This window comes from Lottia gigantea (assembly GCF_000327385.1).
Source record: "Lottia gigantea unplaced genomic scaffold LOTGIsca_1, whole genome shotgun sequence".
Classification (NCBI taxonomy): Eukaryota; Metazoa; Mollusca; class Gastropoda; family Lottiidae; genus Lottia; species Lottia gigantea.
Window position 1 is genome coordinate 524,014 of NW_008706746.1, and position 17,701 is coordinate 541,714.

The 17,701-nt window shown below is 33.5% G+C and overlaps 1 protein-coding gene across 1 annotated transcript; it reads right to left on the reverse strand.

Moving 5' to 3' along the window:
* Positions 1–1,290: 1,290 nt before the first annotated feature.
* On the reverse strand, positions 1,291–2,043 carry LOTGIDRAFT_103360 (hypothetical protein; the record flags this gene model as incomplete). The annotated part of the gene is made up of 1 exon (XM_009045387.1): positions 1,291–2,043. A coding segment is annotated over one exon (753 nt), but the record flags the coding sequence as incomplete, so codon positions are not given.
* Positions 2,044–17,701: the final 15,658 nt, after the last annotated feature.

Here is a 17,701-nt window from a genome sequence, read left to right on the forward strand (position 1 = left end):
AAGTTGAGAATTCCTCTGTTTAAGATCATCAACCTCTTTTTGAAGTTCCTGTATGGTGTTACCATGGTATTTCTCATTGTCTTGGTAACGATTACAGTCCTGTTCTAACTGATCAATATGATCACGTAAAGCGTGAACTTCCTGTTGTAAATCATTACGGCTTTTCTCCATGTTGGTTAGTTTGTATTCGAGATCGCTCACTTGAGTTTTTGAATTCTTTTTCACAACTTTGAGCTCCTCGTCTCGAGTCGAGAGTTGCTCCTTTAATTTCAACACTTCACATTTACAATGAGCTAAGGATTCTTCCACGTTTGCTAGTTTTTTCTCGACTTTGTCTTTTTCAAGTCGTGCGTTATCAAGAAGAGCCTCTAATTCAGTTTTATCGGTGGCATTACGGAATTGTTCCAACTCGGCTACTTTCGTTTTCTCGTTTTCCAGAAGCGTCTTCAATCGATTAATTTCAATTTTATCTGCAGTCACGACTTCCCTCATTTCTGCCCCTTGTTGCTCCAGAAGATCTTTTTCAGATTTTATACCAACAATTTTATCCTCCAATAATGATGATTTGTCACGTAGAGCTTCATTAACATCATGTACTTCCTTGAACTCATTTTCAACAGAATGAAGTGTGTTTGAATGTTCCGTTAACTTCATCATCAACTCTTCACGTTCTTCTTGAGCACTCTTTAACGAATCCATCAGTAATTCTTCACGTTTTGATTTATCTGGAAGATTTCCACTGATTAAAAGTGATTTCAATTGTTCAACTTGGATTCGTGTGTTTTCTAATTTTTCAGTCTGGGTGCACAGTGACTCTAATAATACTGCTTTTTCATCTGCGAGCCTCTCATTCTCTTCTGTCAGTTCGTTCACGGCATCCTGCAGATCGCCCAGTTCTTGAAGCGTGGCCTGAAGTTCCTCAGTGGTGCTGTAGTTGGTTTCTTCCATCATAATAATTCTTTCCGTCAAACATGCCACTGAAATTTCACTAAGTCCATCACTTTGACCACTTTTATTGCTTTGTTTCTCCCAATTTGATTGGTCGAGAGACAACACAGAAGGATGATCAGGTGTTCCACATAAATCAGCCAATGAGAGGCCAGGTTCGGATGCTGACACAGAACCAGAACGTTCGATAGATTTAACACCGCTGGACACAGTATTACCTTTGGCCCCATCTGTTGATAAACTGTCACAACTTGCACTATTGGGAATATAACTATCTGGAGTTGCTTCCCCTGATTTAGAGTTTTTACTCGCGTTGACGCCCTTTTTTAACATTGACAATTTCTCTGCGTCTGTTATCTGCTCAATGGGAATTCCTAATTCTGTCAGACGATCTGATAAATTTTTATTCTGATTCCGTAATAATTCCAACTCATCTTTTACTGCCACTGACGGAATCTGTTCTTTTAACCGTTTATTTTCGTATTTCAAACGTTCAATTTCAGCTTTTCGACCCTCAGCTTTTTGAATCAACTCAGATATTCTCGCTTCTTGAAGTTTCTTCTCTTTTTCAAAATTTGCCAAAAGTTCAGCATTGTATGCCATTACATCAGCTGGGGCTGAGGTTCGTTTACGCGTCAATTTATCCTTGCTCACGTTCTGTGTACTCTGAGCACGTTTTATTGATAAAGTTTTGTTGCTAGTGTTCATGGGTTGTGTTTTAGTGGGACAACTGATGGTGCTAGAACCACCAAGACTAGTTTTATCTATAGACTGCGTACTGGAAGCTTTACGTAATGGAATTTGACCTGGGGTTGGAAGAGTGGCTGGTTTATTTGGTTTGGATCGTCCAGACCCTTTCTCCTTTTCCTTTAAGGCCACATTTTCTTTATTTTTATCGACAGATTTTGATGAGTCTGATAACTTGGTTGTTCCTTTAGATTTACTTACACTCGGCTGTTCCATCACTGTGGATAATTTCTTTTTTTGGTGACTTGATAAATTCTCGTGACTTTTACTCAAGTATGTTTTTCCGAGCAACCGTGATTTCCCAGATCCCTGGCCGATGCCAGAGTGGTCTGATTTTGAGTGTTTCATTCCCATGGTGTTTGGTGTACTAGTAGCTGGGGGACTGGTTTTGACAGGTGTTGGCCCTTTTTCTTGTTTCTTCATTTTGAGGCTGATGTTGGGGATCTGAAAAGAGAAAAAGGTAAAAAATTTAAATTCTTTATAACCATGTAAACAATTTTCAATCCATAATCTACTAACCCTTTAACCCTTTGAACGTTGAGTGTAAATGAAATATAACATCAAACATCATATACCATGAACTGCAAGTAATAAAAGTAAAAGTGTATGACGTTAACGTTGTATGACGTCACTTAGTAACTGCTGGTATACCGGCTTCTTGGGTATATATTGTGTTAAAGTGTGGCCAGTAAACTGGTTTCAAGGGATAAAAGGGTTAAGCTACAATTATTGGTAAAGTTTACATTAAATAATAAAACACTTTTATTACATACTACTGAGTTTTATTATCTACAACCTTTCAACAGTTTACATTATCATCAATTACCTGATGTAAATCATTGAAATAAACCAAGGAGTAGAATTAAATAAAACTGTCTTCCATTATTTAATCTATTATTATGTTTGATTTATAATGATAATAGTTTCTTGATTTCAACTACTTATTCTGAATACTAAATTTATACTTAATATTTCAGTTAACATGAACATAGCTGAACTAACAGGAACCATTTCAATATAGAATTTCTCTTTTCACATTCAATGTACCAGTATATTATTATATACACTAGAACCTTACATAGATCCTGTCTACCAACTAGTCCAAATTCCTTGTCCCTATCATCTATATACCTATAACAGCTGGGTCAACTGACATATACAAGGTCATCTGACATTGGCTTTGGCTTACAGAAATCAATTTGAAAATATTGAGGGATTTTTTGAGGATCAAGATAACATTGACTGTCTAAAGTGTAGTTGTAGTTTTTTCTATTAATCTAGTTGTATTATACCCCGTGCTGATAAGAGAGTCAATATGTGGATATTAGAAGATAAATAATATCACCCCCTTGTTAGATAATCCTCAATAATATCTAGTCAACAAGGTACTGACTGTCAGATAGTCTAACTTGAATAGTGGAGAGGGGTCATTGTAACCCCCTCACCACCCCAAAATCTATTTGGTTTCAGAAAGGCACCATAAACAATAAAAATTTTTGGAAATATTACTTATTTTCAAACAATATAACAATAGAAAAGTTATGTTCCATCTGGTCATAGAATCTTATCAAAAGAGTTAGACCTGGAAGAGGGAGAGTCCTGCACAGTCTACAAGCTACATGGGAAATAGTCTGATAGTCGCTTGGGGTGAGGTTCTCGGGAGAGGGGGAGTTGTCGGATGAGGAGCAATTGTCAAGCAACAACAAAGCTGATTTGGATTACACTATATATGTGCAAACCTACCCTACTTGTCAAGCTGACCTCACAGTCATAAGGTAAATAGATTCCTGACTCTTCTGACGCCTGTCTTAACATGTCATGCAATCTTACAACACGAAATCGGGGATGTTTTGCCAGACACGCGTCTATTAAATCTCCTCCATACAAAATCAATCGAAAGAATACCTTGTTTAACATATATAACTCAAGATGTGACAAGATAAATGTTTACAAAATGTTTGAGAATATTCAATGAAGTTATCAATGAAACACAAAATCAATAGAATCACTGACAGGGTTTGGAATTTGGCCAGTAAACCTCCAAGACATTTTCAGGAATCAATGAAACTGTCTTATCAACGGAACTATTTATTTTTCTGGTTGACCAGTATTTTATAATAAAAAGACTTTGGTGAAAGTGGTTGTGAAAACAATATAATTGAAATTACGAAAGCACAGGCCAAGGAGGAAAACAGGGCAACTTTTCAGCTCCCACCTATATTTCCTTGAACAAAAAATGTTCAACAGTCTAATACTGGTCTTTATTGCCCTCAACCGGTGAAGAAGTTCAATGATTATATTATGTAGACCTTTTCTTTCAGCAGAAAAAAAAATCAAAAGAGATATAAATAAAAACCTTTAAGCTGTCACCTATGTTTCCTTAAACTATTATTTTACAGTGCATAACTGGTCTAGAGTCAATATTGCCCTTAACTGGTGTATAAATTCAATCATTATATTGTGTAGGCCAATTCTTTCAGGAAACCAGAAATCCTAAAAAACCCATACCTATATTTTCTTAAAATATTATTTAACAGTCAATAACTGGTCTATATTGCCCTCAATTTTTGTAGAAATTCAATAATAATATTATGTAGACTTTTTTTTCAGTAGACCAAAAGTTAAAAATTTGACAAGAACTTACAACTCTCACCTATATTTCCTTAAAACATTATAGTAACTGTCCATAAATAGTCTACATTGTCATTAACTGGTGTATAGGTTCAATGTTAATATGTAGATCAATTGAATATGATTCAAATAATAAACCAGAGGAAACAAAATAGTCACAGGTGTCTAGAGTATAAAACAATAATCAATATTCTAAATATATCACTAATTTTCTGACGTCATCAAATGACATTTCTACTAGACTGATGCCCAGTGACATCACTGACGTTATTTCTATCATTAATTACATTTTTTTTCCAAAATTCAACTTCCCACGTCAGTTATTAAACATAAGAAAATATGTACTTGGAACTAGAGCTTGCTTAGATTAATGATGTTTTTTCATCAGATTTCATTAATTTCTTCACTGGAAAATATTAGATTTCTTAAATCATCCCCATGTCAGTAATATGACATATGTCTGGGAACTCTAAACTAAATCCTCATGCGAATAATTCCATTACTGTTTTCTTCACTAGTTCAACATGTTAATAACTAATAAAAAATCCTTACTCTACTTTTATCCAGATAGTTATCTACAGAATACATCCATACTTGTTCACTACTTATTGATTTATTCTTATGCTGACATCCACTGTCTCTACTTGTGACCTAGGCCAGTGCTTCTATAAGAGAGTATCTCTTATAGCACCTAATACTTGTGACCTAGGCCAGTGCTTCTATAACAGAGTATCTCTTATAGCACCTAATACTTGTGACCTTGGCCAGTGCTTGAGTATAGAGAGTATCTCTTATAGCACCTAATACTTGTGACCTAGGCCAGTGCTTCTATAAGAGAGTAAAAATCTAATAATACTACACTACACAGGGTTAAAACTACCTTCAACATGTCTCCACCATCACTACCTGTATCTAGAAAGGTAAAAATCTATATGATAAGAAAGTTTGTAAGATTATTACAGATAAAGTTATAAATAGATAACCTGTAAATTGTCCCCCGACTGAAGTAGACACGCCAACCAGCGATGATTGATTGATAGTTTTAATATCCTATATTTTATCTTTAAATACTTATAGTGCTTATAGTATATTACCTAATATGGCCTGACATATCTTACATAGACAGTTGATCAATGAATGAATGAATGAATGTAATAATGAATGAATGCATGATAAAGGAATATATTTCTATGCCAGAATAAGACAACTGAATGTATGAATGAGAATATCCATTACTTCCTCATATGGTGTTACCTTTCTGATATTTTCATGAATGAAAATATTTTTTATTACTACCTAATGTAGTATTAAACACTTAAATAGGCACAAGTCACAATAAAAGGGGGGCTGTCTCCTACGTTTACGTCACGATAAGGGGAGTTTCTTACAGATTAACTCCAGTACTATAATCTTATACGCCTATTTATTTTCTCAAATCATTATTAAGTAAAAGAAAAGAACAGAAAACAAGTGGTTGCCTAACAAGATACGCCCACTTTCCTGATACATTTTCAGTATGACAAGGGCGGTCACCAATCTGTGTCAAATCGTACCAAAAATCTAATTTGTAAACACAAAATTTGATAAAATTCTAACATAAACTTTCACCTTTATCACTCTCACAAGCCAACAAATTTTGCTGTGTTTTTGCTCATGCTGTGTTTTTGCTCAGTCAAGGGCAATAACACAAATTCTATTGATCGAAAATTTGTCAAATTCAAACTTGACTAAGATCTCATGCTTATAAATGATCACACCAAATTTTATTAAAATCGAATGAAAACTGTAGTCTCTATTGTGTTTACAAACAAATATTGACGCGTTTTTCGTAAGTCAAGGGCAATAACTCAAAAACCGTTCATTGAAAGATCGTCAAATTGAACTTGTCCAATAACTCATTAATATAAATGATCACACCAAATTTCATTCAATTCAATTAAAAACTGTTGTCTCTATTGCGTTCACAAGCCAATTGTGGATGAACAGATGGACGGACCGACGGACAGGGGCGAAGACAACTACGACCACATTATTATATGGGCGTATAAAAATCTGTTATCTCTATTGCGTTCACAAGCCAATTGTGGACGGCCGGACCTAAAGGGGCGACAACAATATACAATCACATTATAATGTGGGAGTATAAAAAGAAGAAAATAAGGAAGGAAAATCAACTAGATTCTGGTTCAACAATTTTATAGTATTTTTCTCAAATAATGAAATATCTATCAGTCATGCCTATTAGACAGGCATTTTAATTTTTATAGCTCAAGTCAATACCATGCTCTATTACACCATATAATTACTGGCTTTTAATAGATGTCGTCCGGCTAATAAGAAATCACCAGAAACATTTATTTTATTACTTGAGTGATTTTCCCACACATGATTTAACAAAGTTTATCTGACCACAAAGATTTTTCCAAGTAGATTTTTAGATATTGATTATATGTACAGGATGCCTTTGTTCCTTTTTACAAAACAAACCATAATATAATAATATGCATGCCTGTTGATTTGCTGGTTAAAAAAATCATGAGATAACATTGATAACTTATAATTTCCATCCTAAATACACGGTTTATCTGCTTGAGTGAAGCACAGTAGAAATAAAAATGAATGGAGTTGAACGTCCTACTTTTCTGCACCATGTGGGCTAATGAAGATGGGTGACATGTGCAATGAGGGAAATTTTGCCAGGATAGCGGTATGAGCCTGCTCTTTTTCGATTTCCGACTGTTGAGGGATCTTTAATGTGCCTGTAGGGGCTTGTCAGGGCCACGGTTTATTGTCCCATCCTAGACGCTTGTTCCATGGAGATGTGTTGAAGAGACAATGTTGTCTGATGATTTTATATATTTGTATAAGTGAAACACGGTAGGAATATGAAGTAGTTTCAGACATGTTCAAGAGACTATAGTGTTTCAGGGTAGATATCTGTAGTTGAACCAGGTGATGTCTTAGATGCATGTCTTTCTAACACATTTTAAAGAAATATAATATAAACTTCCTGGGGATAATTTAAAACTAATTCAAATAAGTTAATTAATAAAACTGAATCAGACAACCTGTTTTAATCATTAAACTATAAAAACTACAGGATGTTACTGGAAAACAGCCTCCAGATTACAATTACCAACAATAACAGATATTTCTATCAAATAACAAAACTTGACTGGTAATCTTTCTTCATTATTCCAGTTTACCAAACTATAAATATATACTGCATAAGTTATAAGTTGCTGTAAATGGGTACTGAATAAGTCATCTTTCCTCATTATTCCAGTTGACCCAGCTGTAAATGGATACTGACTAAGTCATCTTTCCTCATTATTCCAGTTGACCCAGCTGTAAATGGGTAGTGAATAAGTCATCCTTCCTCATTATTCCAGTTGACCCAGCTGTAAATGGATACTGAGTAAGTCATCTTTCCTCATTATTCTAGTTGACCCAGCTGTAAATGGGTACTGAATAAGTCATCTTTCCTCATTATTCCAGTTGACCCAGCTGTAAATGGATACTGAATAAGTCATCTTTCCTCATTATTCTAGTCAACCCAGCTGTAAATGGATACTGAATAAGTCATCTTTCCTCATTATTCTAGTCAACCCAGCTGTAAATGGATACTGAATAAGTCATCTTTCCTCATTATTCTAGTCAACCCAGCTGTAAATGGATACTGAATAAGTCATCTTTCCTCATTATTCCAGTTGACCCAGCTGTAAATGGGTAGTGAATAAGTCATCTTTCCTCATTATTCCAGTTGACCCAGCTGTAAATGGGTAGTGAATAAGTCATCTTTCCTCATTATTCCAGTTGACCCAGCTGTAAATGGATACTGACTAAGTCATCTTTCCTCATTATTCCAGTTGACCCAGCTGTAAATGGGTACTGAATAAGTCATCTTTCCTCATTATTCTAGTCAACCCAGCTGTAAATGGATACTGAACAAGTCATCTTTCCTCATTATTCCAGTTGACCCAGCTGTAAATGGGTAGTGAATAAGTCATCTTTCCTCATTATTCCAGTTGACCCAGCTGTAAATGAGTTCAGATAATCTGGGGTAGACATATCAAGAGATTGGGTCAAGAACCAACTAAAAGACAAGATCCTCTTGAATCCAAGTAACCCTTGTAAATAATGGTTGTATCTTGTTATTAAATGAGAAGTAAAAATTAACCTTGTAACAACTAATATATAAGAGAGAAAAGGCAGGTAAATTCTCAATAAAGATCTGTATTGATATAAAGAGAGTTTGTGTGTACTGTAAACACAGTTAATGTTGGACTAGTACAGGTCATTGTTAGTGCGATCAACAGAAAGCATTGGTTGGGGAATTGTCGAAAGATCCACTTTATTTCTTCTAGGAGCAAATATCATTTTAAAATTGAAAATGTCAGTCCAATGTACAGAAAGCATTGGTCCGGACAATGGAATAGTGTGCCATATATTTCTAACGAGAGTCATGTCATTTCAAGGTGAGAATACAAGAGTTACTGTTTATTATAAAAAGGTGAAGTTTATGGATACAGAAGAATATAGACGAAACTAAAACATGAGGTATATGTCCAGACACAAGCAGTGCCCAGTATATCTTGAGTGGTCAGGGCTATTAGTATACTCTCTTTAGATATCCATCTGTCATAGGATCTTTAACATGCACAGTACACAGGTTCTTAGTTTATTATCCTATCTAAATGTCTAGACAATTTTTCCATATCAGCCCACTGACCTGCATCATTGACAGAGAGAAACCGGTTGAAACATTTGAAGGTATTGGTGGGATTGAACCACAAACTATCAGGTTGCACAAAATCTAAACATAGTTTAAAGTATATTAATGATCTTTTCAAGCACTGAATTGGAGCATTATAGACAACAAACCTGACAACTTTTAATTATTACATATACCTTGAATAAATAAACCAAGTAGTAACGATCCAAACTGCAAAACAAAACCACACATCACATTGGCGTAGCATTGGTAGCAGTTTATGAACTTTTCATACGAGGAAGTATATCAATCATAAATCAGTGAAATGTGGTATCAGGTGTCTAGAAGAGGAATCATACTCTGCCTGGGAACCATTCCTAATGAGCTTACATCATAATTCAAACTGAAAATATCATTCTTACCAAAATATCCTAAGTCATAGAATGCATGCATTGCCATTCAAACCCATTATTAAACTGTTTATATTTATCCCTTTTTGAATGGATAGTGAATGGCTTCTTAGTGGTTTGTTAGATTTTATCATTTTTTTAACCAGAAATACACAAAGATGAGTGGCTGAAGTCAGTTTTGTGTTGAAATAGATCACTAATGGGTGTCACGGTCAGGGCAAATTGGGAACATAAAATATAGCTAGTACAAATACTAGAACAAACAACATGGGAGAATCACAGATATCAAGATACATCATAATGGCAAGGTGAAGACCACTGCCAAGACTAAAACAAACAAATACCATGGGAGAATCAAAAGAACTGATTGCAACTAAATAAAGTTTTATTTTCTAGTTTTCATCAAATTTTATATGTCTCCACACCACACCACAAAGATATTCTAAGACAACCGATACATAATTTAAAAGTCAATTTCGAATATTTGTGTTATAACAGAAAAAAACCTAATTCTGAGCTAAGAGTGTTATAACAGAAAAAAATCAAATTCTGAGCTGAGAGTGTTATAACAGAATAAAATCTAATTCTGAGCTGAGAGTGTTATAGCAGAATAAAATCTAATTCTGAGTTGAGAGTGAGCAGAAAATAGAAATTTCCAATGAAATGGAGATCTACATCTGGTTTCTATTGTAGATAATATTTTTAGTGAATAGTATAATACTGTTTATGACCCTGAACAAACTTTTTAAAATAATGGGTATTAATAGCTAACAGACTGAATTTATAGACCGGAAACCTACAGAGCTCATTTACTATGACCTGCTAGCAGGCTACAGACAACAATTAAATTCTAGTATGTGCTGATTAAATGTATGGCAAATTTTTATAGACTGGCCACTGGGGGAAAATTGAAATTATAGGTCCTACAGACGACAATCAAACTTGTTCCTGATTGAGTTTGTTGTTGTATACTTACTTGTTGAACACAATGAGTATAAATAGCTAACAGATGATATGTTATCAGGAAACTGGCCTGGAGAATGAGGAAACAAGGAAATGGCCTGAAGAAAGAGGAAACCTCTTAATGTAAGATTTGGTCACAATGATACTTCTTAACAGTACAAAATATCATTGACTGCTGTTCATTTAGTAAGTTAAATGTTTCAAAGTCAAAATACTTGCACAATGACAAACAATAAAAATTCTTAGCAAAAAGAAACTACATATTGACATGACAGGTGTATAAATATCTGAATAAATTCACCATGAATACAACCTGAATTCAAGTCATGTTTTAAAAGATTCTTCAAAAACTTTAGCCATAATACAATAAACACAACCAAATTGAATAAATATACTTCAAATTCACTTGTTCTATTTTGGTACGGTCAAATAAAACTTTTGATAGTATTTTCTCTATTATCGAATGAAATGCAGTTTTAAAAGGATTGTAAAGAGGTTTTCTAAATTTTTTATGTGTACTGGGGACACTGAAAGCATCAATTTGTACTAACCAGTCTTCAATCAGATGTATGTGGTTCCTGCAATTCCAATAAAACTAAGTGTTTACTAATCACAAAGGGTCTTATGTAATATAGCATATTTTGCGATTAGTGTCATCAAACACATAGTTTTGGTGTAACATTTCTTCAATTTTCCTTTAACTGAGATTTGAGTAAATTTGTTAATAATTCTCCACCCTAATTTAATAAAGGTCATGTCTTGTCAAAAACCTGGAGACATAATAGGCCAACAATAAACACAAGTAAATTGAATAAATATACTTTAAATTAGATTTTTTTCTGTTATAACACTCTCACTCTAATGGTACGATCAAATAAAACTCTTACTAATATTTTATATTGAAATGATGTGTCATACACTGCTTTACACTTCCTGATTGGGCTAATAAAGACCGGCAATATTCTGCAGTGTTTAATGAGAAGAATTGTACTAAGACAATGGCATTATCCATGACTGCATTTGGTATTTATCAGTCAAAGTTCCAATGACCCCTACCCTCAGTTTATAAAGGTCATGGCATGTCACCTTGGTTACTGTTTCCCTTTCATACTCAGATTTAAGTGGTGATGAGACAGGAAGAGGGAGAAAGAGGGGTGGGTGGCTACAGTGCCTGTAATGCCTCACCCTCATTTATTAAAGGTCATGTTATGTCACCTTCATTACTGTTTAGAGGCGAGAGAGAGAGGGGATGGGGAAGAGTTTTAGCCTCACCCTCATTTTATAAAAGTTGTGTCAAGTCACCTTAACACATAGGTTGAAGGGAGTGCAAAGGGATTCCTGTTGAAAATATTGACCCCTTACAGCGACTAGAGATACAGACTGGGTGGCGTTCAGACATGCAGGCGTCGGTCTCTGTCTGTCACTCACATTCTCAGAGACAACAACTCTAACATTTTCTAATGTCATCGCCAAATTTAACAAGTAGCTTTTAACATTTAGTCTGATGACATTTACATACTGAAAACACGACTTATAACTTGACTTCAAACAAGTTTAAATGTTGTTTAATAGAGCACTAGGTTGAAAAACTTGTTAAACTGGAAAAATTTATCTTTAAAATACTTTACATCAGTCCATCTATGTCATTGATCATTATCTAGCATATCAGAGGGAATTAGATTGAAAACAATCTGGAGATACAACGTCATACATCATGAGATCAAAATCACACTAACGTGATCTTTGCCTGTCAACTTTTAAATATGAAAAAGAACAGTGATTATTCAACAAACTCAATACAAAATCATCTTTATTAGCCATGCGAACTCTCTCAATGGCATACAGAATTGACAATCAGCATATGTGGATTCTCTGAAAGGAATTAGGGAGTTCAGACAAATCCCTAATAGCATTATTAGCCATGTGGACTCTATGGAAAGAATACAAAACCTATGTCAAGTTTGATTCAACAACAATGCTGAATGACTGCTTAAAGGAGACAAGTCCATATTTAAATTTGAACCTCATTTGTAAACAAGTTTTCCTGCTGAGTATTTGACATCGACAAAAGGCAAAATTATTATGAAATGGTGTTTTTATCCTACTATTCAGCAACTGAATTCAATTATAAAATGTTTTGAAAGTGTATATACGTCCTAATTTTTTGCACATTTTATATAACACTATAATTCACGAGGTTTAAAATATGATATATAAAAGAAAGAAAACACAAGTCTTACCAAATGTAGTATTACAAGTATTAGCCTCCATTGTTTAATAACACCACCCTCTACAGGGTTATTGACACAAAACACAGCTAGGTTGTTTGGGAAATAAAAACTAAATAAATACCGCCCCGAGGTATGGGAGAATGATGATTGGAAATCAAACGGGTAAATCTATTAGTTGGTTATATCAGTTGTCAGTTCAATTGATTCACCATGGTTAATGTATCCTCGTTATTCTCTACGTTATTTCTGACCTGCGAATATATAACTTGAATCTTGAATCACTACTCCTTCATCACAATGGTCAGGAAACGGTTGTAGTGAATTGAATTCAAAAACTAGGTATAGTGTTATACACCTTCACAAAATCATCTCATAATAGATTGTTGTTAAATGATAACTTCATAGAATTATTCCAGTTTGGTTTGAAAAACTATAAAATCTTTTAACTAACTGAACAAAATAAAATAGCACTTTGAAATAATAGTTCTTTAGATAAGATTATTGGTTACTGGAATTGTTTTAGTTGGCCTATATCTGTATTTTTATATTCCATATCTATTTTAACATTAAGTTACTCTGTTGTACTTCAATAATATTGTAAATTAAAGCTCTGTTTTGTCATGAAAATCTCATAAAATCCACATAACAATAGTCTTATAGGTTAGATATCTATTATACACCAGCTAAAATATAAACATGCATGTCTCAAATATATTTAATCTTAGTCAATTTCTCCCATGGGCAAAATAAAACTTGACTTGTACACAGTAACACAGGCTGAATTTAAAACTGGAAGTTATATATCTTTCAAATCAATCAGAGCTTCATTTAACTATAACTGTTTTATTTCTCTTAAAATCAAAATCAGGGACAAATATCCATCTTTTATTTCCTTCTTAAACCACTGCTATCTTATCTATAAAACAATATCTTTGTAAGTTTAGTCTAAAATATCTCACTATAACCATTTCTTCTGATAAAATATCCCTTTCTTTCCTAAATCTTAGACATAGTTTTAAAACAGCTAACTTATCCACGAAACAATATCAATCATTAGTAAGTTTAATCTAAAATAATAATCACGTAATACACACTGTAATATAGATCTGCAAACTAACACTAATCCAAGAAAAAAATAATCTTATTGAAAATTTGTCCACATAATATGTTGAACAATGGCAGGTAAAAATATCTGTGCACTTTATCCCTAGAAACTATGTTATAGAAAGTTTAATCTATAATTATCAATATATATACAATAGAAACCACTGTGTAAATCAGTATCAGAATGTTATTATTAATCCAGGTACAAGGTAGATAAAATATTATGTTCACACTATTCACAAAAGAATTTGTTATTGAAAGTTATTGTGTAAAATTACTGATATACGCAAAAAACAAACTGCAAAGTATCTGAAAATATTTTTTCACTCAATATTAAATAATCATAAGAACAAAGGTTGAAAAACTATGAAAATTATTTATAGAAGTTTTGAAAAATATATTCCCTGAACACAAACTTAAAAATTCACTCAGATACTAAACAAAGGTGTAAAAACTGTGCACTTTGCGTATCCACTGTACGAATGGAAGTTTTGTCTAAATTATCACCATTCTATAGACAAATCTAATCTGGTATGTAAAACTAGTTGTTCCCCACTCAAATCACACTGATAATCCAAAGATTTACTCTCAGTTTTAGTACCATTAATAGTTAATTATGACTGTTAAATCCTAATAAAGTGCAATTTAATGCCCATCACTTGCTGATAGTTCACATTTTTTAAATTCAAACACCAAGGATTGTCAACTACTAGGCAATAAGGGGCTGTGGGTTCAAATCCTCTTCAAGGCAAGAAATACTCTGATGTCTATGCCAGTGATTCAGAATGTTGCCCTGGTGTCGGCTCTCATTCCCTAATACCAAGGAAATATAATGAAATTAATTAAGATTACACTCCATCCAAATGTCATCAGTAGTCACACTCTATCTCCCAACCTGGTCCTGTCTCTACCTAGACTATACAATATAACACAGTGTAACACACTCCAACACAAAGTAACAAAGGATCTCTCAGTTATTTAGCAACACAAGGTTAAACAACTATATTATGTCACCGTATAAAGAAACAATCTTTAACAATTTTAAACCCTTTACTGATAAATACCAGCAAGTTTTCTATTTATAAGTTTAGTTAATGAAATGATTCAATTTCTTGACATATCCATGAAATTTAAAACAATTTAAAGCAATTTCATTAAATAGAGCTCTATCCAGCATTTCACATGTTTAATCAAGTTTAAAATCTTGAGTTTTTAATCAACCACAAACATCTTGACAAAGACTATATTATCCTTCTTTCAGACCACAATGGATTCACATTCCACAAAAATTTTATACAAAATGCATCCAAGATCACGACATCTATCCGAAATACTTCTCATAATCTTCTATAAATATCCACATCATTTCTGTTTCAAAAAATAACATGTTGAAAGTGTTTCCCACAATCCAAGTTTTATTTCCGAAAATGTTCTGTTGACACCTAAACAACCACATTGAGTCACAAATTATTTCTTCCAAGCAACGTTTCAAAAGTAAAGTATTCGAAATCATACAGTTTCCAGCAGTTTATAGGTATGAACTCTGATGACATCTACAAGGTTTATAAAACCCAGTCGCTGGCTGTTTGTAAACCACCTGCCTGTGATGAGATAGACCTGATTTCAGAGATAAGTTAGTCAATATACCAGTTTCTAACAGAGAAATCAAGATACAAGCTAGTACAACTTGATTTCTAACTATTTACATGTTTTCTCTTCATTACAGATATTCATAATGTTGTTAAGAATTTCAGTCAAGTAAAGAAGATAGAGGATGGTGTTGTTAATATAATAGACTAGCCCTAGTTTTATGGTCGTTTATTCTCAATATAATACTCTTTATTAGTTATTTCAGTTGATATGTACCCAAATGAATGAATGAATGAATGAATGAATGAATGAATGAATGAATGAATGAATGAATGAATGAATGAATGAATGAATGAATGAATGAATGAATGAATGAATGGATGGATGGATGGATGGATGGATGGATGGATGGATGGATGGATGGATGGATGAATGAATGAATGGATGGATGGATGAATGAATGAATGAATGAATGAATGAATGAATGAATGAATGAATGAATGAATGAATGAATGAATGAATGAATCAATGAATCAATGAATCAATGAATGAGCATTTTAAAAATATTTTTTATCAAAATCTTGAGCACTGTACTTAAAAAAGATCAAACACATGAGAAAATATAAAAAAAAAAATCAAACATATTCAGAAGTTCCTTTGATTAAGGACAAACTAGATGCTTAATTGCAAAGTGAAAAGTGATACAGAAAAAAAAATTATTCTCTGTCATATAAAAAATAAATCTTAGACAAATATTTCCCATAAATTGTCCAGTTAATTACTTTTTAATTATTCTTGATCATAAGAAGAAGTTAGTTAATGGGTATATAGGTAATTATATGACCACAATATACAGCCTTAGGCCAGGATCACACATGATTACACCTGATAGACCTGACACCCACTTTACTTATCTTAATGGAAAATCAACAATCAGATTTCTTTCATCAGGGGTCTTATTCTCCAAAACTTAACTATAAGAAATACAGTAATCTGATTGGATAACAAACCTAAATTCCAAATCAATTTTAGTGATTGACCAATCAGATAACTGGAACACTAAAACATCTAAAGTTAAGTTTTTGTATATGAGGCTCATGACTCAATCACTGACAATTTACTATTTCTAGCTTCTGTTGTATATATAAAATAACTTATATTTTTTTATTGCAGTATTTCTGAAATTACAAGAATCACAGGTGACATTGATAGGTTTGAATAGAAGCTATAATGTCTCCATTTACATGATATACTCTTCAGATTTTTCAACCTTCTTTCCCCTCATCAGTGATGCAGGTCGGAGGGCTGACATGCAAAAAAGGTCTAGTCATTTAGATGGGACAATAAACCGAGGCCATGTGTGGTACAGGCTGTTCATGTTAAGGATCCCTCGACAGTTGGAAATCGAAAAAGATCATGAGCCACTATGGTGGCAAAATTTCCCTCATTGCACACTGCATGGAGTTGCCTGTCTTCATTAGCCCAAGTGGTGCAGAATAGTAGGAAAACGCCATTCATTTGATTTCCACTTACATGTCATAGCTTGAAATACATGTCATATATCCAGCATTGTGAAATGAGCAAAATAACAGCATTAGATACTCTTTTTCCATTTTCTAACTTTCAAGGGATCTTTAACATGAACAGTTGAAAAACCAGACGCATTTTCTGAGGAAGGCTGAGGGAAGGACAGTTACATAGCACCCTTGTTCAATATTTCCAGTGCCCTTATTTTCCAAAACTTAACACAGATAATTAGATTTTAAGAAATACAATGATCTGATAACAATACTGAATCTAAAATTGATTTTAGTGATTGACCAGTTAGATGACTGAAACACTCAAATTATCTTAAGTTAAATTTTCAGGAATAAAGCCATAGGCAAGCAGTTTTAGTTTTTTTTCATACCCTCCTTAAGACCCACAGGCATATGGCTATTACATGCATTAACATAAGACTTTACCTTGAGCCATTGAAGAACTTTACCACTGCTAGAATCCATGAGATTGGTCACGTCTTAACAACGAATATTGAGAGGTAAATCAAGTGAACATCCTTTAAACATGTATGGCATAGTACCCCAACATTCTATTCCATCAAGTCAACAACCTTTAATCATGTATGACAAAGTATCTTAACATTTTTTACCATCATGATGTACATCCTTGAAACATGTAGGGCAAAACACTGTTATCTATTCTACTATATAGCTGAAACATAAACTGCTATACATATTTTTTGGCACAGATTCATAAAGTTACTCAGTTAATTCCATATCTTACATCAAAGCCATCACAAATATACTGTATATCTTGTTGAAAACAACGTGGGAACATCCACTGAGCATTAAAGTCAAATGAGA